General features: G+C 42.4%; 2 protein-coding genes across 4 annotated transcripts; one reads left to right on the top strand and one right to left on the bottom strand.

Annotated features, from left to right (window-relative positions):
• Positions 1-1152: 1152 nt before the first annotated feature.
• LOC133468721 (cytosolic 5'-nucleotidase 1A-like) lies at positions 1153-6320 on the bottom strand. The gene is made up of 6 exons (XM_061754958.1): positions 6078-6320; positions 5762-5929; positions 4118-4247; positions 3914-4036; positions 3607-3791; positions 1153-2217 (listed from the first exon to the last, which is right to left on the bottom strand). The coding sequence occupies exons 1-6, from the start codon at positions 6189-6191 to the stop codon at positions 1855-1857; spliced, it is 1083 nt and encodes a 360-aa protein (XP_061610942.1). The 5' UTR covers positions 6192-6320; the 3' UTR covers positions 1153-1854.
• Positions 6319-22985, top strand: syt14b (synaptotagmin XIVb). Of its 3 annotated transcripts, XM_061754953.1 has the most exons (9): positions 6319-6710; positions 9979-10026; positions 13037-13186; positions 15902-16039; positions 16620-16855; positions 17046-17483; positions 17995-18175; positions 18303-18359; positions 19327-22985. In XM_061754953.1, exons 1-9 carry the CDS (start codon positions 6695-6697, stop codon positions 19656-19658), a joined length of 1596 nt encoding a protein of 531 aa, XP_061610937.1. In that variant the 5' UTR covers positions 6319-6694; the 3' UTR covers positions 19659-22985. The 3 variants fall into 3 exon arrangements, with proteins under 3 accessions (XP_061610937.1, XP_061610935.1, XP_061610936.1); XM_061754951.1 differs by lacking the exons at positions 6319-6710; positions 9979-10026; positions 13037-13186 and adding an exon at positions 14478-15321; XM_061754952.1 differs by lacking the exons at positions 6319-6710; positions 9979-10026; positions 13037-13186; positions 18303-18359 and adding an exon at positions 14478-15321.
• Positions 22986-24413: the final 1428 nt, after the last annotated feature.

The following is a 24413-nucleotide window of genomic DNA, read 5'->3' as shown; positions in this document are numbered from 1 at the left end:
TAAAGCAAGGGAAGTGTAACGTAAAAGAAAGCGAAAAGCAAAGTAACAAGTAAAAAACTTATGTAAAGTACAAAAAAAGTAAAACAATTATATTGATTGATGCCTTTATTTCAAACATGACACAAAACTAACGTCAATAAAATAAAATAAAAATGATCATCAGTTCCAAGGCACGGAAATTGATATAAAATTGCTGTAACAAGGTAAATACAATACAAAAGGTCTACTTGTGCGGCACGGTGGCCGACTGGTTAGAGCGTCAGCCTCACAGTTCTGAGGTGCGGGGTTCAATCCTCGGCCCCGCCTGTGTGGAGTTTGCATGTTCTCCGGGGGTTTTCTCCGGGCACTCCGGTTTCTCCGGGCACTCCGGTTTCTCCGGGCACTCCGGTTTCCTCCCACATCCCAAAAACATGCATTCATTGGAGACTCTAAATTGCCCGTAGGCATGACTGTGAGTGTGAATGGTTGTTTGTTTGTATGTGCCCTGCGATTGGCTGGCAACCAGTTCAGGGTGTACCCCGCCTCCTGCCCGATGACAGCTGGGATAGGCTCCAGCACGCCCGCGACCCTAGTGAGGAGAAGCGGCTCAGAAAATGGATGGATGGATGGATATTCCTTAGCAAAAGTATCCAGCAAAATGGAAAAAATAATCACATACATAAAGAAAACAGTGTCATACAAATTCAACATTTCACCCTTTTTGTTTTAACAGCTGGGATAGGCTCCAGCACGCCCGCGACCCTAGTGAGGAGAAGCAGCTCGGAAAATGGATGGATGGAGGTCGACTTGTTTAAGTGCTTACAGGAAGTAACAGTTTAACTCTTGGATATCATGTCATGAGTCGAACAAATCCTTGCAATATGCTCCCACACACACAAAAACAACACAGTAATGCTAGAAAAAAAGTACAAAGGTGTAAACAACTCACCGAGCCTGAGTGTGACAGATATGAATGTGCATATACAACAAAGGCAGTAACGATGACAACCAGCATCAGTGTTGGTTATTAAAAAAAATTAAAAAACTCGTTCATCCATCCATTTTCTATTGGGCTAGTCTAAAACCGGGACCTCTCGAATGTGAGACAGACAAGCTATAAACACTACTGAAGATCAGTCCCTTAAAAAAAAAAGCCAACAAATGAGCAACAAACATCGGTATGGGTATTTACTGAGTTGTTTCAAAAAATGCTTTACCATTGTGCACCTCCATTCAAGATGAATAAAGCAACAAAAATAAGATGACATTTTCAGTATGACACAGTAGAAAATTGAGTGAAACAGTGTGTGCTGGCTGGTGAAGCTTTTACCTTTAAAATATACAATAATGTACTTTAAAAACTACAAAATACAAAAGCCCTATTTCTTAGCAGGCGGCACGGTGGACGACTGGTTATAGCGTCAGCCTCACAGTTCTGAGGACCCGGGTTCAATCCCGACCCCGCCTCTGTGGAGTTTGCATGTTCTCCCCGTTCCTGCGTGGGTTTTCTCCGGGCACTCCGGTTTCCTCCCACATCCCAAAAACATGCATGAATTGGAGACTCTAAATTGCCCGTAGGTGTGAATGTGAGTGCGAATGGTTGTATGTGCCCTGCAATTGGCTGGCAACCAGTTCAGGGTGTACCCCGCCTCCTGCCCGATGATAGCTGGAATAGGCTCCAGCACGCCCGCGACCCTAGTGAGGAGAAGCGGCTCAGAAAATGGATGGATGGATGGATATTCCTTAGCAAAAGTATCCAGCAAAATGGAAAAAATAATCACAAGGTGGTTTTAGATAAAGAAAACAGTGTCATACAAATTCAACATTTCACCCTTTTTGTTTTAACTTAAGTTTTATCTTAAGTCCATAAGCAGTTCACTCCTTTTTCGGCTGCTCGATGAGTTTGCCCTTGCGGTACTTCTGTCCGATGCCGTAGGGGACGTGAGCGGAGATGGTGCCCAGTTCTTTGGCCCCCTCGATGTGGAACATCTGGTCGTCGAAGTAGATGTGCGGTTTTATCTTCTGCAGGAGGGGCCCTTTTGGAGCTCCGGCCAGGAAGAGAGCCTCGTCGATTTCCAGACCCCAACTGCGGAGAGTCTTCAGCACTCGAGCACCCGAGCTGGCGGCGCTACGGGCCGTGACCAGGAAGGTTCTTATGGGACAATTCAAACGTTCATTCTTTCCGTAGAATTGCCTCTGGAGCTTCCCCAAAGCCTCCAGGAAGCCCTTCAAGGGGCCCTAAAAACATCACAAGTGTTGAGTTAATTTACATGTGTCACACACAGATACAAAATACTCATTCCAGTTCATGGAGGATTTATACACCTCTACCGGAACCATCAATCCGACACAAAGAAGAGAGTGAATGCAATGAATATAAATTAAGAAACTAACCACACCACTCTTATTTAAAAAAAAAAGTTTTAAAGTAGTTTCGCATTTAACATTTTAACGAACTCAACGACACAGCAACGCCAGTACACGTAACCACAGGTGCCAGAAGTCAACACGAGAGAGCAGTGGCGGGCCGCGCATTTGGTACCTGAGCCTTTAGTGAGGACTTACCCGACTTAATACACCTCTTAAAGGTCCAGTATTTTGAGAAACCAACTTTTTCTAGTATTCGGGATGCAATATTGTCTCTATGGTGCCTCAGTAAACATGTGAAATATGAATTTAAATCATCCACGCATTCCTGAGTTCCAGAAGTTTTTCTGCCGAGAGGCCTACAATTAGTTCCTCAAGCTTATCTACATCACTAGCAAACATCTCTGCCTTCGCGTTCTGCTACAGAGCCAGCGCTGTCAACATAAACACGTGTGCTCTCACAAGTGGGTCTTCTACATGGAGGCAACCAAGCAGAGGAAAGAGGGTGGTCTTCGCCAAATATGGACAAAGCGGATACAAAACTGGGTCAAACAGAAGTAGCTGTCAGAGGGGCCTTTTCTGGACACTCGTAGGACAAAAACAAGGTGTGTTTTTTTTTAATGAAATGTACACTTTTATACTAAGTCTATGTTAGAGAGTCACTCTATTGATGTCTAAAAAGCCAAAATATGAGACATTTAATAATACCACTAGCAAAATGCAATTACTGTATAGAAATAATCAATACTATACCAAAAAAAACATAATACAACAGCACACCACTGTGCCACATACATCATCAAGAGGGGTTCAGATTCAATATGTATCTAATAATATGATGAAACCACAAAAGATTTAAATTTAAAGAGCTGCTGACTATTAAATGTATTAATGTGTGAAGATCGCTACAGACGTGTTTTGCCAGTCGACCTTGGCTTGGTCTGACCAACCAATCAGACGACAACAAAAATGCTTGACGTTATGAGCAAGGGGTCTGGCACTGTGAGGCAAAGTCAAAATCTGATTGGTTAAAGAAACAGTGCCATTGCTAATATAGTTTAAATTACATCGGCTAGCATTAATAACACTTAAGGTCTGGGCCGATTAGAAACAAACTCACGAACGGTTGAAAAGTGCATCGGTGACTGTGGCTCTCCTTTTCCACATGTGAGGGCACGCGATATAGCAGGTGGCGTAAACAACGAACACCAAAAAAGCAGCGCAACACCACACGTCCCCGTAAAAGACTAGAGCAGGTACCTGAGCAAGTGGTTTGTTCTCAAACTTCTTCTCGTGCTCAAAAAAGCTGTCCAGGCCGCTTTGCTTAACGATGATCTCTGACTCGTCTGAAAAGAGGACAGCGTCGCCATCGAAAGCCACTCTCAGCTCATTGTCGCACAGCTCGTTCTCCTTCTCGGGCATGAACATCGTGGCTGCGGCAATGCCTGAAGTGAAACATTAAAAAAATAATAATAATAAATAATAATAATCATAGGCAAAAAATAAGGGTATATACATACAGTGTAATCTCTACTCTTATCTACAATGAAAAGCTGGCATCACATACCTTCATTAATGGCCTCTGTAACCTTTTCAGCATCCTTAGAGAGATACAGATTGGTCATGTAAGCTTTCAGGTAGCCTATTGGACTTTTCCCTCCAGTCATACAGAATCTTTCAATGGTCAAATCTGGAATAAACAAAAGTCCCATTTAAGTTTGTTAGGAAATTAAAGGTATTATACTGTACGTCAAACCAAAGGCCAGCGTACCATAGTGATTGATGCTGTTGATGAGGCGCACTCCCACTTGGGCATGGTTGTTCGTCATGAGGACGATGTCGAACAACTCCTCGCTGTCTGGGTAGAGCTCCCTCAGCCGAGAGTTGACCGTCATCAGTGCCTGCGCATTGCAGGAGCGTGGGGAAAGATTATGGTCATTTCAAAACGTTTTGCAATGGAACTGGAAATGCACATGCACAATATATACAACCAACGTCCTCTAGTTTTTTTGCTTTGTTTTTGGGTAACATTGTATACGTACCAAAAAAAAGCTGCCAAATAAAACAAGCAGGTTCCAATGAGAAATGAGAACACAGTGAACCCGTTTATCGTAAATAATATGTTCCCGACTCACCTGCCATAGGTAAAAATCTGCATTATAGAAAGACATTATGGGGGGGGAAAAAACATTTTTATAGTTTCATTCCTCCCGAACCCCTTGAAAACATTTAAACTTAATAAAAAACTGTTTAACTTATTTAACACATTTTTGAAAAAACATTGTAAACTTAAAAACACAGAAAAATAAATGCATAAAATATATAGAAAATGCTCTACGTCTTGCCCTGGTGAGGCTGCTGATGTGTGTGTGTATACGCTTGCTTGAAGCTCTTTATTAGTCACTCCCAGTTGATGTTTAGTTTAAAACTAACACATAAAACACCACTCATACATAGCACTCTGTTACTGTTAATCTGATCTCTTTGAAAAGGCAATAAACTCACATTAGACAAGTTTCATCAACTCTGTTTCAGAACATTCTCTCTGCTTTTTTACTGGAGGGACTTGTTAACTCACAGGTGACTGATCACTGCGGTGTATGCCTGATTGCTATATTCTACAAGCAACTTCCTGATGTGACACAATCAAGGCATTTCAAAAATGTGTTTTGGAAAGAGAACGCCAAGTTACTAAAAAGCCACTGATCTCCACCACTAGCCGAGTCTTACAATCATTTTAACACTCCGTTGAAGATGTATAGATGATCTAATGATCAATTGACATGTAAAAATCATGTGTCCTCCTCCTAACCTCCACTAAGCAATTTCTATATGATTGTGTTGGACTTTGAATTACAGGTTGAGATTAGATGACTGAAAACCTGCCTGTGAACTTTTTGTGACTGAATCTTGAGGGCCTGGCAACCTGATTCTTCACATATCAGTTCTTGGGTCTCGTCCTATCATTTGGAAAGACAAATTTAGCAAGTCAAATTAATATTATACTTAATTATAATTAAGTATTAATTATACTTAAACTGTTACTTTAAATTGTGTCTGCAGTTAATAAAGGTTGTATAATGGTGACACTTTAGACCCTGATGCCACCGATTGGAATGTGCAAGGACGCATGTAAACACTGGGAGAACATGTCAACTCCAGACAGGATTAAAACCCCGAAACTCTCAACTATGAGGTAGACATGCTTGTGTTGCACTGCTGCCTACTGATATAATTGATCTCAATGGGAAATTTGAACAGAATTAGTAAGTCGACCAGTATCGCCAAGTGGATCGCGTTCAAATTTGGATGGCCCGGCATATGCAGAAGTGTCAAAAAGCTGTTGGACCAAGTGAAGCATTTCAAGCACCACACCCTGCAAGTCAGTAAGTATCCTGCAGAGACTTGCACTCACCTTGACAAATGGGAAAGCAGCTCCAGGCTTGAGAGGCTCATTCTCGTGTTCCACCTGATAGGCTACGTACTTCTCCACTCCCTCCTGTTCATAGATCAGCCTCTCGGCCACCATGTTGAAGAGGGTCCTGGAGGACACCGCGATGGTGACAGCAAAGCCGGGTTTAGGCTGGAGAGGAACGGACACAATCAAATAATAACAAATGTATTTATATCATACTTTACAAACACAAATAGTCATTTACTTCACTTTATCGGCCTAACAGTGCCTAATAGTGCAAAATCGCGAAACTATCAAAGCTTGTGTCCCTACTTACCGGTCTCGGTTTATTTGTTTTGAGTTGCTCGAAAAACGCCTTGGCCGCCGCCCAGTCTTTTTCGTCCGCTGTGTCGTCCACTGGACTTAACGCGTTTATGTTTATATCGCTCATTTTTAGAAAGGAAATATGTGTATATATCTCTTTTTTGTGTGCTAGAGCGCTTTGAGAAAAAATCCAGCCAAGGCAGAGTAACTGGAAGGAGACGGGGGGAAAAAAACAAAAAAACTAAAGTTTGCGGAAGTGTACCAAAAGTGGAGTGGGTGTGTCGCCGTGATGACGTCAGCATACGTTCCGCCTTCTTCTCCAATGCCGGAAGTAAAGTGGACGCCCCAATTACTCACTTTTTTTATGAACAATAACGTATCTTTTATTTATTTCTTTTTTTTAACTAGCATGCAGAAAACCAAATGATATAACAGCCTCTCACAATTCACAATTGCTTAATTCACAGTCGCAGCACTGTCTATATAGTCTGCTGCAGTGCATTTGTCATATTGCACAATAGAACGCAGTGGGTACGCCTCACGCATGAATGACCTCTGCGTTTCCCAAAAGACCCCCACGGGCCCCCACTCCCCCCCCCACCTCACACTTGGTAGAGTCCGGGACGGAGGATGATGGCGGTGGACGGTAAGTGCTCGCTCTCAGGTAAAAACTCGTGAGACTCTCGTGAAACTTTACTGCGGGACACAGTGACGTCTACATTTCAAGAAACATTCATGGGGGTTATTTAAAACGTTGGTGGGGCGTTTTGGGAAGGGTGGTGTTTTTTTTTTGTTTTTTTTTTACGCGATGAGCTGCATAATGGTGCTGATGTTGCGATCCCATCACAGGATGCGCTCGTGTTCGTTGTGCGTTTAGGTGCTAAGTCACGTTTATATCCCACCCCCCCCAAAAAAAAAACCAAAAAAAAAGACCAACCAAGGCACACTTTAACCACGTTTAATATTTAAGCCGAAAATCACTTGTGCTCAGCCGTGCTGGACTGTCACGCGCCGAACACTTTATTTTGCTGGGACTACATTAGTTCGCGGATGAATATAGTACCGTGGACGGTTTGTTTTCGTCACTAAATTCTACGTACAGAGGACGTGACCCACGTGATGAGTTCACGGTCTCCTTGAGTGAGAAGCTTCAATGGAAAATGACAACAGGGATGAGTGGAGTGGCACGTGCATTCCACTGTCCTGTTATGGACATTGTGTCACGTGCCGCCATTTGTGCACCATACTCAATGACACCAGCAAGATGTCCACGTTCACTAATCTTACTAGATATGCACGTGGTACACACAGGCCATGGTATTTGGTTGAATTTAAAGTATGTGCAAGCATAAAGTGGTGTTTTTTAAAAAGGGAGAGTTTGCGGTTAAAAATAATAATAATAATAATGGTTTTGTCATATGTGTTAAACTGACCTGATAGTAGAATATTATTAAAATGAACTTTTGGAATTTCCCCAGACTTTTTTGCAGACTTGTTCTCGTGGCTGGATTACAATAATTACCTCCGGTTAGCAACAAAATTGTAATTGGACAGCTCTGGGGAATAAACAAGGGCTTCGAAAGTACACCGCTAAAAGAAGAGTTGGCATCGGGGAAGTGAGTATCACCACATACTCGCCAAGCATTTTAAGACCGACGCGGCGTTATTAACGTTTCTGCTCGATAGGTAAGTTTATTTTGATTTTTAATTGATTGTACGTTCCAAAAAAGGATAAGATCGGCTTGTTTACTGTGAACATTCATACAATGCACGTCTAGTCTTGCTAGTAGTTAGAAAACTGTAAACTGCACCTTTAAGTGGACTTCTGCACTTGTAGTGTGGTGGTACAGTATATGCTGCTTCCTTTCACACGGATGACGCAGGTTTGAATTCCGGTCAGTGCCCCAATACCCAGGCACAGCCGGACCCTAGATCGGATTAAAAATGGGTGGTTTGCATCAGGAGTTACTCGCTGTGGCAACCCGTGACGGGACACACCGAAAGTACATCAGTGGACGACCCTTGAATTCAAGAAAACTGGGAATTTCAAAATGTCTGCAATTTCGGAAAAAAAGGTAGATTGCAATGGAAGTAACAAATACGCTAGGTCAGATCTGCTAGGGTTCTGATTGAGAATAAGCAAAAACCATAACCAAAGACCTGCATTCATTTTTCGGAATAGTATTTAACAAGTATATTACAATTTAAACTGGAGCTTCAAATGAAATACAATGGAGAGAAAAAACAACAACAATTGAGGAACAAACAAGTTGCGTATAATTCCCCGGAACACAAAAATTGTGGAGGGATCACGTCAGGGTCTAATGGAATATTTATTGTTGTTAAAGCCACTGTCTCCATATAACCTAAGATCATCTTTATTACTGCATGGTAGGTCCTGATGTTTTGGTTAGCAACAGAGTTCCAATGGACTCAGAAGTTATAGTAACTTTGTCATGTCTATGTGAACAATAGCGTCTATGAAATTAGTTACTTCCAACCCCGGTGTCCATTCATGGGGAGGCATTCATTTGTCGAGAGTGAATGATGCACCCGGCGACTTCAAAGTATACTGTACATAATGTACATACATTCATACAGAATGTTAGATCATATTTAATACTAAGCTGGGAACTCGTTTACAACATGCAGCCTGTGTCCAAGCTTGAATTCATCTAAGTTCAAATTCAGCATTTAATTTCCGTGTGTGTGAACGATAGTGCCTGCGGTAACTACAGTAACTACACATATTTTTTTCCGATAGGAAAAGGGAGTCATCTTGATTGTGAGTGTATTAATAACCAACTGAAGCACTAATCCGTCTAAACTATTTAAAAAAAAAAAAAACATACCACAGCACAATTTACTTGACTCCTTTCCCCTGGATGCAAATGCTGCTAAGAAAATTTGGATTTAATTAAGGTGCATCCGCCTTTCATTGCAGTTGGGCCTGGTGTAAAAATAAATTCTATAAAGCTGTAGTTGATTTAGATTCTTCACAAGACTGCATAAAAATGCTTTCCCCTCCTATATGGCCTCTAAAATGAGACTTGTGACTTAAAAGTGGTGCTGTGTGTTTTGCTGATTGCCACACTTTTTGGGCTTTGGCAAGTTTTTGGCCTGTGGATGAATGAATTGCCTGCAGGGACTTTTAAGCGATTGGGTCTGAGTGGTTCTGTCGACTGTGTGACGGAAAACAAATCAACCTTTATTTGCGCCTCTTATTTGTTCCGATTCATCTCCTCACATCACTTCCACTACATGTGAGGCTTGGGTTGTGGGTTGTGGGGGTAGATGCCATTTATCTATTCTGGAGTGAATCAAATAGAAACCTCTTTTAAAGCCATAACACCACTCCTTATCAACTAATAATCTTTAATCTTTCTTTGTTTAAGTCATATCACTCAAAAAAAAAAAGAAAAAAATCAGTACCCTAACCACTGTTAATTGATGTGGAAATTAATATGTAATATGTATGAGGGCGTTTTTAAAAACTGTGAAAGACTGTGGTCTCTTTCAAGATCCCCCCCCCCCAAAAGACCAAGATCTCCACATTCCCTGTAAATGTGTGGGATTTTAAGGCAGGAGTCAACAACATGCCACCTGTGGGCACCAGGTAGGCCCCAAGCACCACATGAGTACCCTGTGGGCCTGGATTAAAAATAGCTCACCGGTGAGTGATCATTTAAAAAATGTGAACGCTTGCAGAGATTTATAGAAACAATTATTTCTTATAAATTCTAAACAAAAGTATTAATATTTTACCCCTCTTATGGGTCCTTCAAAGCACTAAGTCATTTGCAGTTCATCAATTTCATGCAAGATGACATGAACATCTGTCAGGTCTGTTAATTTAAGCGCGAAAGTATGCTTATTCTGCATATATAATCATATTTCTCATCTTATCTCACCAGGGGCCGGGAGGAACTGCGGCGTTCACGAGCTCATCTGCGCACGGCGAGGTAACGCCAAGCGAGCATTCCACGTCTATATGTTTCTGTGCGTGTTGGCACACTTTTGATTTTGAAGTGTGTTTCCCCGAAATGTTATTATTTTGCTGCACCTTTGATGAAGTTGATCAAAAATGGAATATGGTATAAAGGTAGAATTCACAATGAGGATGTTAAGCTTCATCTTTCCACGCAAGCACGCTGCAGGTGAAATCCATGAGATGAACCCAGAACTTCAGATGTGCGAGGTGACTCGCTAACCGACATTCAAACGTGCTATCAACAAATAAATGGTTTTGGAGGTTCACTTTTGAAAGTGTATTAGGGCCTCATCGAAAAGAAACACAAAAATCATGTTACAACAATAAAGTTGGAATAGTAATTGCAATAAAAAAGACATACATTTAGTAAAAGTCCAAATTTTCCTCAAAATTAAGTCATAAGAACCTTTAACATTAGGAAAGAGTCCTACTTTTACAAGAATAAACTAGTAATATTAAGAGGAAAAAGTGCAAATGTCAATAAAGTAGTATCCATCCATTGTCTGTACAGCTTGTCCTCGTTTGGTACTTTTGCAATGAAATAATTGTTAAAAAAATAATTACAAAAACATTTTAAGGTGATTCTGACAGTGTTTTTGTGTGTGTCCCTGAGAAGAAAAAAAACTACAGTACATGGATTGCTATCACCTCTTTTGTTATTTTGTTAAGTGTTTTTACTTGTTCTCGTAACATTACAGCTATTCTTTGAAATTACAACTTGTTTTTCTTTCAACATTGTGATGATATTCTCGTAATCATGTTCTGTATGCAACTTTTTCCCTGAAACTTTGTAGTCCCCCCCCCCTCCAGTGTGAACCTATTACTCATTTATATTTGATGGTGGATTCATACATGTGAAAGAGGAAAGCGGGTTTGTCATCAATAAAGTGAAAACAAACATGCCTTCTAAATTGGATAGACCACAGAGAAGGGTGTTGTTTAATGACCCTGCATAAAATCGTTCAAAATAGTTAAAAATAAAGCCTTTATGTCCACTCTCGAACGCTGTGGGCGTGTCCACTGAATACGCTTAGGCCACGCCCTGCTCAACGAGGCGCTCTAAAGCATCCCTCCTTAAAATGTGCCACAAATAATGGGTGTTATATTGAAAAAGCAAAAATTGGTAGTTTCTAAGTTTGGCTCGCTTCATCTCCACTTTCCAGCGTACACGGGCCGAGAGGTCAATTTACCTCGGGGCTTTAAATTATTCAGCTATTGTTGACATTTGCAGAGCATATCCGATATGTCTATGAGCTCGCTACGTGTCAGGATAAGGAGTTGTGGTAAGCTATAATTTCTTTTATAGTTCTAGCGATTCCAAATGGAAGAACTTTAGTTGTCCTCTACTGTCTAGTAAAACAGACTGGAGGGAGCTTCTTGGAAGTCGTGACTTGAAAGACGATATTCAGATGGTAAGACGACTGCAGCAAAAGGCTTCTTTATCTCTGGGGATTTAACCCTCTGTCGCGTGTGCGGTTTGCACCTCTTCTCAGCCTGCATTGTTCTCTAGATTTTGACTTTCAAATAAATGAACACGAGTTCTACACACTGTGGGCCTGATTTACTTATTCAAGGTTTAAAGGAGTTTTGTTGTTGTTGATGACTGCTTCTTGTGACTTGCTCCAAGTCAGCCCTTTGATCATTCAGAAGCTCCAGTATGGCGTCCATGTGGTGAGAATGTTTGTTGACATATCAGAAATGTTTACACGAGTGGAAAGGTTCTCCTCGCTCGCTCTCATTTTGCCCGCCTACTTCTTGACATAAATTTAGCCGACAAATAAATCCAAGGATGGGAGGCATAACAAATGGGTTTCTCTATCTAATCTATTTTGTCCAACTTAATTGGTCTGAAAATGATTATTTACTACAACTTTATCTTAGTTTTTTGTTCTGTATGTGCCAGCGACGTATACTGTAGTAGTGATAGGTTGACAATTAAATGCTTCTCCACTAGATGACAGTAGGTACAATAAACCTGTGTATCCACCTGCTGCCATTCATGGCTTCTCGCGAGTATATTAGCTTTGTGTTCAACTAAACAAGTCCAGATTTCACACTAAGTACACTAGCGAGTGAATTGAGACAAGATCATTATTTTAGGAATTGGGATATTGATGTTTAGTGGTGTGCCATGAGGTTTATTTATTTTTATATATTTTTTTAAAGTAAAATATGTGCCATGCCTCAGTATAGTTTGGGAAACACTGGGTTAGCGCAAATACAATACATACTGTACCTTCAATCTCACCAAATTTGGAGTTTGACCAAATATTTTAGGAATAAAATGCACTTTCAATGGTGGACAAAATAATGCATGATGCAGCGCGATAAACCTAGTGATTAGCACGTCTGTCTCACACGTGAGAGGTTCTGGGTTTCAAACTTGACTTTGGTGTAGGTTTTCTACAGATGCCTTTGTCCCACTTTCCCAAAATCTGTATATTAGGTTAATCGAAAACACTAATTATCCATAGATGTGAATGTGATTGTCAGTGTTTGTTTATGTGCCCTGCGATTGACTTGCGACCCCTTGAGGATGTCCCCTGCCTCTGGCTCAAAGTGAGATGGGATAAACTCCAGCTCACCAACGAACCTAACGAGGACGAGTGCAATAGAAAATGGATGAAAAATGTGTATTTTCTTCTCATTGAATTGTATTAACCTTTGTATGACGTTGTACTAAATGCGTGTGAGAAGCAAGCTGATTAATGAAGGCGTACTGCAAGTGTGTTAACTAGGTCTACATTGCAGTCAGATAGCTCATAAAAATAGTGCAGGCACCCTTACATGCACCACGACTGGCCTACATACAGAGCTGCTGCGCCTTAGAAATGGAGAGAACACAGATTGCTGCAGCAGTCCTGACTGGAACGCTTTATTATATATTATTTACATCATGTATAACATGCTCATTAAGCCCTTACTGTATAGGAATCATACATTTTTCATTCCTTTTGTGCCCCTTGTTCTTATCTCCTCAGTGTCTCCTGAGCTTCTGGGTGTCCTGTCCTCCATCGCTGCCTTCATGGCACTGATGGCACTGTTTTTTCTTTACCTCAGCAACAAACTGTCAGTGGACACTCCCGACAGTGCGGTGGCGCATCTCAGTGGTTATCAGAACAACCAAACAGGTACCAAACACAGACAATGCTTGCACCGCAATGGCTGCATTTATACACACTAGACACATTTGGATGATGGATTTTTACTGTGGTTGGTTGAACGATAAGTCAATATACAGTACCTTATTTCTTTATAATCTTTATAATGTAGTTCATACTACAGGTGTTAGATTCTATTGGGGAATTTCTCTCTGTGCGTAGCAAATCTATATACAGTAGTACGTCGACCTACGGTTTTTTCGCGATCGCACACACATCCGCTCGGCCAATTTTCTGTCTTGAGTTGCAGGCAAAAAAAATGTTGTTACAAGCATTCGATGGTGGCAGCAAACTTCGCAACAAGCAACAGTTTGGCAGAGAGTGAACAATTCTTCAAAAAAAGAAGGTCAAGTGCTTACTTTAAGCTGTTTATTGCCACTCCCAATGAAGTTTACAGTAAAACTAAATCTAAATAATAAACAAAAAAAAGAATGATATATTTTGTATTTAACCAAACCACATAACTTTGTCTTACGAAAGGGAGCTACCGCAACGCTAACACACAAACTAAATGCAATAAATGGGCTGGCAAAACTAACATTGATGTTGTGGTAATTATAAACCTTTCAACAACTTATATTTGAAAACAAGCTGTAACAACTCATGCAGCAAGAGCATACAGGAATACACACAGGCATATCTTCTTTATCCGCTGCAAAAAAAAACCCGACAACAATTATTGCAGTTTAGTTGCAATGTTCTGTTTCATCATCAAATCTACATGTAGTACTGTATGTCCTTATGGCATTAAACAGGCCCCTGGTGCCCAAGGTTTGCACAACAGAAAGAGTAGCACAATGCCCGTTGAATTATCATGATCCGCAAACCGTTCAAGTATTTATTTTAATTTTTTTTTTTTTTTTATGAAGGGCAATACTGTAGAATGCTATTCTTTGTATTAATAACATCTTACAATAATTTTTGTTGGTGTTTTTATGGGTTTGCTGCAACAGATTAATGGCCATTCCATTCATTTCATTGGGGAAAGATGATTTGAGATGCGATCATTTTGATTGAACAAAGGCACCACTGTAGTACGATACGAGTTCCACTTCTTGAATTTGAACTGCTGAAATAATTCATTTCATCGAGATGCACCTGTATATCAAAACATTGTCCAAGTAGTGCTGGATTTAACTCTTTTAGTATACATTAGCGGTGGTCTCGGTGCGCACCTCCTGCTAACAAGCACATGTCTGTGTCAGTGCCCGTGATGAGCTAACCTGGCGGTCAGAGCGGCAGGCGGACCCCCCGTGGAGAGATGGCCTTCTTCAAGAGCTTTCAGCAGAACCTCCCATCCGTCAACATTGCTTCCATCTTGGACTCGGTCAGCAGCAAAGTGGACGACCTGGCAAACGCCGTCAGCGACGTCACGTACGCCGTCAGCGACCAGTTGACCGAGCAGGTCAACACCATCATCAACAAGGTCCAGGAGGAGGAGGACGGAGAAAAGGAGTCGGCGCAGACGTTCACTGTGCAGGACGGGAAAGCTGGGAAGAGAGGCGTGCGGCCAGAAATGACAAGTTCAAGCTCTAAAAATAATCAAAGTAGCGACGAGGTCGAAGCGGACTACGCGCAAAGCCAGCTGGAGTGGGAATGGAGGGACGGATGCTGGCGGGTGAAGAAGACGGAAGCCGAGTTAGCGGTGGAAGAGAGGAGGAAGAAGGAGGAGAAAGAGTTGCAGGAGAAGAGGGAGCAGAGGAGGAAAGAGAGGAGGGAGAAGCGCTGGGAGAAGGCCGCCGTGTCTACGACCAACAAAGAGGCTTCCCAAGAGGGAAAGGAAGAGGATGCAGAAACAGGCGAAGAAGCGAGTCAAGGCGAAGACGCAACTCAGCCCAGCGTACGGAAAGAATATGACCAACCTCCTCTGTCATCGGGCCCTGAAAGTGAGAGGGTATCCGAACAGAAGGAGGAACAGGATGAGCGAGATGAGGAGGAAAGGTGCAGCCTGGCGAGAGAAGGCGATGACGAGGAAGTGCCGGACGCCGCGAGAACTAAAGTAAAAAAGAAAAAGCTGGATAAAAAGAAGGAGAAAGCCGCTGAGAAAATGGCAAAGAAGGAAAAAGGCAAGAAGAAGAGCAAAAAGAAAGACAAATGCAAGCAAGGTTAGATGGTGTGATGCTTGAATGCTTTTGACCTTCCTTCCTTTCCATGAAATTCACCTTGCTGGACTACACGTGCTCACTCGATTAAGTTTCCAAGACTTCTTGAATCTTTCATTGTGACCAGTGGTTGGTTGGCATTCTCCGCTGTCCTAAACACTATCATCTATTTCGCCCTACCAGTCTGTTCTTTTCATACCGTTTCCCTTGCCTGCACTGCTTCTAGTGTATGTGGATGTTATATATATTTTTTGTCCAATCACATTTCAGCCTTAATGTGTTGCCGTGGCAATCTAATCTGCTCACGGCCTTCATAATCAGTAGTTCTGGCCAATGTAACTTAAAATAATGTATCCACAGTAGTGGATACATTCTCGAACCAGTCAGAGTTCAAATTCGCCGCGGTAACGTCAGCATTTTGCCATCCTCTGATTGGTTGGTCAGAGCACACCAAGTTTAACTAGTAAAACACATCTGTAGCATTAATAATTTACTGGTGGTATTGGTCTCCAATGAAGGCCCAGGTACCGAATGCCGTCTCTACACAGATTATGACAAACTTTGCCTGTGTATGTTCTGTCAGAGGCGTTTTTGACAGACAGTGAAGAGGACAGAGATCAAGAGCCTGTGCTCCAGTCCAACGTGACTACATTGTGCAGCAGCACAAACAAGGAGGCCACAGAGCAGGATGGCTACACCAGCGAGGCCTCCAGTGAACGTGGTGAGTGTCTCTTTAACATGTATGTTGTATCTTATATGTTACCAGCAAAATTATTTAAAAAAACAAAAGCAAACAAACAGCCATTTCTATTCCCCCTAGCGGTCCATATTCGGGTTGCAAAACGTTGGTAACTTTCCATGGGAATTAACATGAATTTATGATAATTTACGGCAATAAATCAGGAATTTACAAAACTGAAGGTCAGCACCTATATGGAACTTAAATATAGTTGAGGAAAATATATTTTAACATAATCCTGAATAGAAAAACTGCATTATTTTGCATGGATGTCTTCTCTTGACAAAACAAAATGTTGAAATTTAATTTCCAAAATTCTTCATCTTTACTTCCCATAGAAATTTACTGGAAATGTTCAACCCCTTTGCCACCCTGATCTCTATATGTTGTGATGCATCAATTCAGTGGCAACCAGCCTCAGGCTTAATTTCAGATGGAATTACTATGTTCTGTTGTAGAGGTGCTAGCTTGCTTAAACAGAGTAAACTGTTAGTCCATTGAGTGTGGCGCGAGATGTCACTCACGTCACTATGACATCGCTTCGTGTTTGTGGTGAAAGCAGCCAGCAGCATCCAGAAGATAAAGAAAGCGCCTTTGCTCACGGAGGGCCAGCCCCCTCCCTACCAGGACCGGGTCTCGGTGGCCCGCGTGTCCTCCTCCCTCTCCCGACTCCGCAGGGGGTCTTCCCCTCACGGCTGCTCCAGTGAGGCGAGCGTGGACCAAGACACGGAGAGCTACCTCAACAAAGACTGCGAGGAGGACATACCCAGTGACAGCACCGCTGTGGTGGGGCCTGAGGTGAGCAGAAAACAAATACATCAGAAAAAAATATACGTACTCTATGTATTTTTTCCCTCTGAAATCAGGGGAAAATAAATTAAAATGTTCTTGTGTTTTGATCCAGAAAAAAATGCCCCCCAAAATTGTAAATAACAGCTTTTTTTCTTGGACATCGATGATATTGAAGTAAATTGCTGTAATCTTTTAGGACAGTTCAGGTCCACTACCCCCCTCAGCCTACGAGCCGGAGCCCCTAGCCAAGTACGGGACACTGGATGTGGCCTTTGAGTACGACTCCAACGAGCATTGGCTGGCCGTCACGGTCACCGCAGCAACGGACATCCCCGCTCTCAAACAGACGGGCAACATCTCGTGGCAAGTCCACCTCGTCCTGCTGCCCACCAAGAAGCAGCGGGCCAAGACGGGCGTCCAGAAGGGCCCGTGCCCGGTCTTCACCGAGACGTTTAAGTTCTCCAGAGTGGAAAAGGAGGCGCTGAGCGACTGCGCCGTTCGATTTCGCTTGTACAGCATCAGACGGATGAAAAAAGAGAAGGTCCTGGGCGAGAAGGTGTTCCACCTCACTAAGCTCAACCTTCAGGGGAAAATCGCTCTGCCTGTCACCCTGGAGCCTGGCTCGGAACTTACAGTGAGAGTTTTTTTGGCAGTTCATATTCACACATTTTGTCTGAAGCTGTGGAGGAGTTCCTCTTCCTATTGAAAGCTGTTTGAGCATTTTTTTGATAGCCTTGCTATCCAGCTCAAGGTCCCTCTACTAGTATGCTCTTTGTCCTCACCAGTGATACAATTCACTGCACTCGTAGAGTGACTGCCTGACCAGGACCGTTTTTTTTCCACTACTAGTTCTACTTTTGGCCTGCAAGTACGACCTTAAGCTGGATATCAAAGATCCATATCTACTAGTAGCATACAGTTGTCAACAAGTTTTCAGCTTTGCCTCATTAATAACATGTACTTATGCCAAAGTTATCTTACTAGTGTGCGGAAATGTCGTAAAATAGTGGAATTTTTTTTTTTACTAGTAAGACAGTCGTAGTGAGTACAAAGAGCGTACTGGTACATGGACCTCAAGCAGGATATCCTTGTTACGGAATAAATGCTGAAACGGATCTCCATATCGTCCTCTCGCGCTTCCTCAGGGTTGCGGCTCGGTGGTGAGCGTGTCCCGCAGCGCAGGAGGCGTGTCCTACCGCTCCACCGAGGATTCGCCCCCGCCGGAGATCCTTCTGGGCCTTGTGTACAACTCTGCCACAGGACATCTATCCGCCGAGGTGATCCAGGGGAGCCACTTCAAAATCACGGCATCCGATAAACCCGTCAGTAAGTAAAGCAGCTTCGGATTCTTGGAGTGACATTCGCTGACATTCCTGCAGCTCCCTCAACCTTTTTGACTCTGAATGCTGCTTTTCACCTCTTCCTCTCCTTGTTTCCAATCTTGTGTGCCTAGATGGTCTCTTTTGTTGTATAAAGCATTTCGTTGGGGGACAACTTTATATCATGAGAGGTAAGAACCTATGTTGTAAATATCTACCAGTATTAAGTAGGGGTCATACAGAATAGTCGATTTGTTGACTTTATGACGTCGACTAGTCTTTTTTTTTTTTTTTTGCCTTGCTTGAGGAGAAGGCAAGAGCCACTTGCAGCAGTAGATGAGCGCGGTGAATGACTAGTCTGTCCTTGTAATTGACTTCTAATTCTGAATGCACAACTTTGGTAAGTGAGGAATAACCAGAAATAAAGAAGGAAAAAAGCCAGGCTCAAGCAGGACTTTGAACAACTTTTTGGGCCTCACTATCAAAGGGAAAGAAAAGTGGGGAATTATTTCGCTGCACACAAAGAGGTCTGTGGTTAGGTGCAAACACAGCAAAATCCCACCAGGCAGAACCAGTTTCTCCATTTGGTCAAGTTGTGCAAACGTTACCTGGCAGTCCCAATTACAAGCACAACCAAGTAAGAGGATGTTTAAAAAAATTAAAAAAAACTAACAAAAACATTTCTCAAGCTTTCACCCAGCCCATGTCAATGCTCTTGTTTTCTAACGTGTGATGTAAAATGTAATTTAGTTGTTGCATATTGTTGATGTACTGACTGCTCTGCATAAATGCAGTGTATGAGCTCTCCATGGTTAGTAAATCTTTATTATTGCAAAGCATTCCCTCGTCCTGCAATGTTTCAATCACCGGAAAAAAAAATCTATGACATCATCAGCGACTAGTCGACGTCGACTAGACTTTCATCCCATTAGTGTCAACCTAAAATCTGAAGTCTTATAAACCCTAATATTAAGTAAAAAAAATTAAAAATTAAACGACCGAAAATAAATATAGGTACCTTTTGTATGTTATTCTAATTTATTGAGACACACCCATCACGGTTGTGAATTTCCAAGCACTTTGCTGCAATGTTTGAAGCTTGCTGCCATACTTACTTCCCACCACTTGATGGCCCTCTCCCATACATCCTCCTTGCAGACACATATGTGACGCTGACCATGCTGGACTCCAAGGGGAAGGAGATGTCTAAGTTCAAGACAGCCGTGTGTCGTGGGCAGCCCAGCCCCGCCTACAAAGAGACCTTCGTCTTCCAGGTGGCACTCTTCCAGCTGTCCGACGTGTCGCTGGTGCTGTCTGTGTTCTGCCGCCGCAGCACCATGAGGCCTCGGGAACGCCTGGGCTGGGTCTCCTTGGGCCACAGCAGCACTGGCGAGGAGCAACTGGCCCACTGGACCGAGATGAAAGAGGCTGAGGGCCAGCAGGTGCGTCAGTGGCACACGCTCACTGACACAAAGGACCTGATTTACTAAAGGTTTACTTACGTGTGCAAAAATGGGCACAAACCTGATTGCACACGCGAACAGATGTGGAAGCTCATCTACGAACCGGGTTCACCCAGGATTGCGTCCCCCAAACGCACAAAAACTACTGCACATTCCATTGTGTGCCATTGGGGTGGAGTGGATGTTAATTTATTTTATTAATTCAGGACACACAGTGTGATTTTTCAAACCTAAGACAAATTGCGAGGCTTCAGAAAGGCAAGTGTAAGCTGCTGTGCATGAGAATGACTGCGGTGATTTTGTAGAGGACCAGGCTAGACAAAATCCAATCCAAATGTTTAATTTACAGCGCACATTTAAAAATAACAGGGTTGACCAAAGTGCTGTACAATTTATTTAAAGACCCTGACAGATTTGTTCTTATTTAAATACATTACACGTTTGAGGGAGATAATTGCTGAAAACGTGCAAAGACAGGACAATATAGCCGTTAATATAGTCATGGCCGCTTTAGAGTGCCTTGTTGTTGGCTATGAGTGCGCGCACATCACTGAGAGAAGGCAGAAGAGCCAGGAGGGGGGAGTCAGACGTGACAGCCAGCCTGTGGTCAGGGCCTTTGCGCTGGCATGGCCGCTTTAGCGCATACTGTCCTAAGTTTTAAACCCAATGTTATGCAGGGTGGGCACATACTGTATATCCAATTACCATGCGCTCTGGGACAAAGTTAAATCGAACAAAACGGCTTTTATGCAGTTGCTGACATCCCCAAAATGACCAGAGCGACAGATTTCTGTAACTCAGCAATAGCTTGGTTTCTTTTTCATTAACACTTCCAACTTCATTTGAGCTTCTGGCACCATTTAGGATCTTAGTTAAAGATCGCAATCTTAGTAGTTAGTGCCGGGTATTTGGGATCTTAGTGAATCAGGCCCACAGTGTCGGGAAAAGATCGGTAATATACCTGCAGCATTTCATGGAAGAAATAGGAGGTGAATGCTACCTATAGGTGGAGGCTTTGAGTTCCTGAAGAAACAATGATAAATAAAAGCGTCTACTTTAACAAAGGAAATGAAAATTGAACGCGCCCCTGTTAAAAAACAAGGTTTTCAAGGAGAAGAAAACTAGGGTCAGGAATAGCAGAGAAACTTTTCCAGACATAATGATAGTTTCGTGATACAGGGATTTTGTGATTTTTGGCTTCCATCTATCCATTGTCTACAGCATTTATGCTGTTTAGGGTGGTGGGTGAGCTGGTGCCTATCCCCATCCCTTTAGGTGAAAGGCGGGGTACACGCTGGACTGGTTGCCAGACATTCACAGGTCACATATAGACAAACAACCATTCACACTTATGAAATACATGAATGTGGGAGAAAGCAGGCATACCCAGAGAAAACCCATGCAAGCACGAAGAGGCTGAAGCTGATATGGCAGCCTGGGATGATAACAATCTGCAAAGCTTCATTCTACATGTTCAATTATAGTGGACATTTTGTCAACAAATGATTTGTAAAATTCTGCTGGGAATCAGTCTGGGCCTGGACATTTTCCCCACTGCATTGACATCAAGGTGGACTTCAGTTCTTCAGGAGTCAGGGGTTCATCCAGGTGGGCAGATATTTCAGGGTCTATGAACGGGATTTCTAGCGACAGAAAAAAACGTATGGTAATATGTCTCAATGAAAACCTTGTATTTTAACAGGGCCGTGCATTCCATTTGATAGTCCACCGCCACACCTGCAGTAATTTGCATGCAACCTGCGGCACATGTTTACGATGTAAAGAGCCTTTCCACGAGACATAAGACATTTTCTCTTGGTACCTTTGGGACCAAAGAGCTCGGGGCGGACGGGTTCCTCCGTTTGCTGGCACCAGCATAGCAGACACGGCTCCACGGGCCACAGCTATTGACAAGCAAAACTGCATTGACTGTTAAAAAAAGAAAAGGGGCTATTCCTCAGATTGCAGCTATGCTAACAAGCTGTGCTTTTTCTACTTTGTTCCCATGCATTATGCAAGAGTCATCCTTTTATTATCAGTCGAGGTTTACCAGATTTCGAGAAAGAAGTTGCAAAACTGGGTATATGTGATGTAAGGGAGGGGTCTTCCTAAAGAATTGGACACCGCTGCTTGGTGTGGGTTAACGACGAGCAGCTTCTCTTCTCGTGTCAGAACACACTAAGACTCTTTGACCAGTCGGCCTTCTGACAAGTGGGCCGTGTGCATTCACGCACAAATGCGGCGCTTTCTGCTGAGACATATGCAAACTGCCCTGTCGGCGGCTCAGTCTTATTTCCCTATTCCGAGTGAACGGACTGCGAATCCATGGAGAGAAAACATGCAGCGATACAGTGGAATCTCCTGTCAATTAGCCCAAAATTGGTACCGGTACAAAACTCCAATGCCCATTCATTTTGTGAGACTGCAGCTATATATGCATACAATTATGCCCCCCACCCCCGCCCAACCATTTGGAAGTTGACCAGTGTCACAGAACAAATTGAGTTTGACTTCAGAGGTTCACTGCTGACAAAAAACCCAAATCAAACCTGTCGAACAGACTTGTCAAGTGGGTGTGCGATGGGACCAGTTCTTCCTTTCAGGTCTCAGATGCTTCCAAGCTGAACCTCCGAGTCTTCCTGCATGCAATCTCTCAGAAACATATATTTCTCTACAATGACATTCATCAGATGCGATGGAAACCAGATGACTCCTGTTTAAATCAAGACAAAGTGAAGATGAAGTCAAATCAAGTTTTTTTTTTTATTTCCATTCACCTGCCTCCCGTCTCCTGCTGGTTCAGAACAACGAGCCTCTTACCACACACTCAAGGATGGGAAGTTTTACTTACTCAATGCACTTTGCGTAACGACTGCAGCATTCAGCAGAAACGTTCCCTGCTCTGAGCCATGGAAAACCAGCTGTGCCACAGACCCCCACCCGAAGGGCGGGTGAAAAAATACCAGCTGAACCATTTAGTGCCTCAGACGCGGGGTTGTAGAGTAAGGTAGCCCCTGAGGTCTTCATGAAAAGTGTAGAGGGGCATTGCAGAAAGGAATATTACGTTTGGAACTTAAAGGGAAAAACTGCCTCCTAAATTTGGCCCTACTAGGGACTCCTGCTGATTCAAATGTTTAGACAATAGAATGGCCCCCAAAGAGGAAAATGGCACTAGCGAGTTTTCCTTGGCCCTCCATCTTTGCGATCAGAGACTACAGTGTCCTGTCATTTTATTGCATGTGTCAATCATTTAAAAAAAAAAAAAAAATGAAAAAAAAGTCAATAATGTATTCAATAAATATACAGGAACCATGGAGTCGAGCATGTTTTTTTTTTTTTTTTTTTTTTTTTAAACATCTCGACAGAATAACAATGGGATATAGTTTGTTTCCTTAAAAGACTTTGGAATCACAAACTCAAACGGATAAAGTCGTTTGTGGGCGTACCGGACTGCATCGTTCGTACCTGTTTGGCAAAGAAAACAATCATCGAGCGATAACGTTCCAAAAAATAAAAGTGAAACCAATATGGCGACACTGTAAAGTGACATTTACACATCTGTGTTTGGGGAGAGTTCTGTACAGGTGGGTGGACATATTGGGGCATATCTAATACCAGTAAAGCCAGGACATACAGTATACTGTACTGTAGTACACCTACATTACTTAAACTTAATCCTAATAGTTTCACTTCGTGTGGTGTTTGGCAGCAGGGATTGTACATGTCATGAAGGGACAATAGAACCAGACACTTTCTGAAACGTGGGCAGGACATTGTTACAAATTACAAAGGAGCATTAGGGCTACGCTGAGTGAAATGTATAGTTTTCCCATGAGGTCGCGCACCTCTGGACACACACGCAACATTGTACAAACAGTACAAATCTTTTCAATGTTTATATTTTCATAAAATATATATCTTACGGTGGATACCGGTCAATTGTTGCCATTGTATTATATTAAATGTACATACTTGTAGTAGCGGAAAGAACAATCGTTAATGTTAGGCAAAGTCAATACTGCTTTAGCTAAAGTAAACCAAGCTGTCAACTAGTCTGGGTCATTAAGTGAAACAGTCTCCGCACACCGGAGGTGAGTGATGTTTGAATTGTGCAGGGTTTGTAGTTGTTTAAAACGGCCACTTTTTCGTGTCTTCGCCACTGCATCCAAGGTCTCTATACTCAGCTTTTTAGCCCACACCTTTGCACTTTTAAGGAGATTGGAAAGTTTATAACATCTGATATTTACTCATTAGGGTTATACAGAAAAAAAAGAAAGAAAAGAAAACGAATGTGAGTCGGGCTACTAGTCTTTCCGTTTCAAACCTAGCTTATCATTCCGATCTGGACCTCCACTATGGCGAACAAATACCGATTCGTGATCAAACAGTATTTATCGTAAAATGGCACGTCCAGTGAAGGGGTGAACATATCCTGCTCCAGAAGTCTCCAATAAGAACACAAAAAGTCACTAGATTTGTTCATCATTCATTATAAAGTTTTTTTTTTTTAATTATAACTTTTCTTGTCACAACTTTATTTTTGTAATAGTTTGACATTTTTTGTTCTTCCGTTATCTTTTGTTCTTTCCAGTGTGGCCCTACGACTTCTTCATAAAAATACAATGGATTAAAAAGAAGTGGCGCTAATTTACATTACACCACCAACCCCAATGGAAAAAAGTTACTAGATTATAACCCTTTATTGTAACAATTTGTTTTGTAAAAATTCTAACTTTCCTCGCAAGGACTTTCTTCTACAATGTACTATGAAAAATGCAAAGT

Source organism: Phyllopteryx taeniolatus, chromosome 18, assembly GCF_024500385.1.
Source record: "Phyllopteryx taeniolatus isolate TA_2022b chromosome 18, UOR_Ptae_1.2, whole genome shotgun sequence".
Lineage (NCBI taxonomy): Eukaryota > Metazoa > Chordata > Actinopteri > Syngnathiformes > Syngnathidae > Phyllopteryx > Phyllopteryx taeniolatus.
Note: the sequence above shows the minus strand (reverse complement) of the source record. Positions and strands in the feature narration are given on the sequence as shown.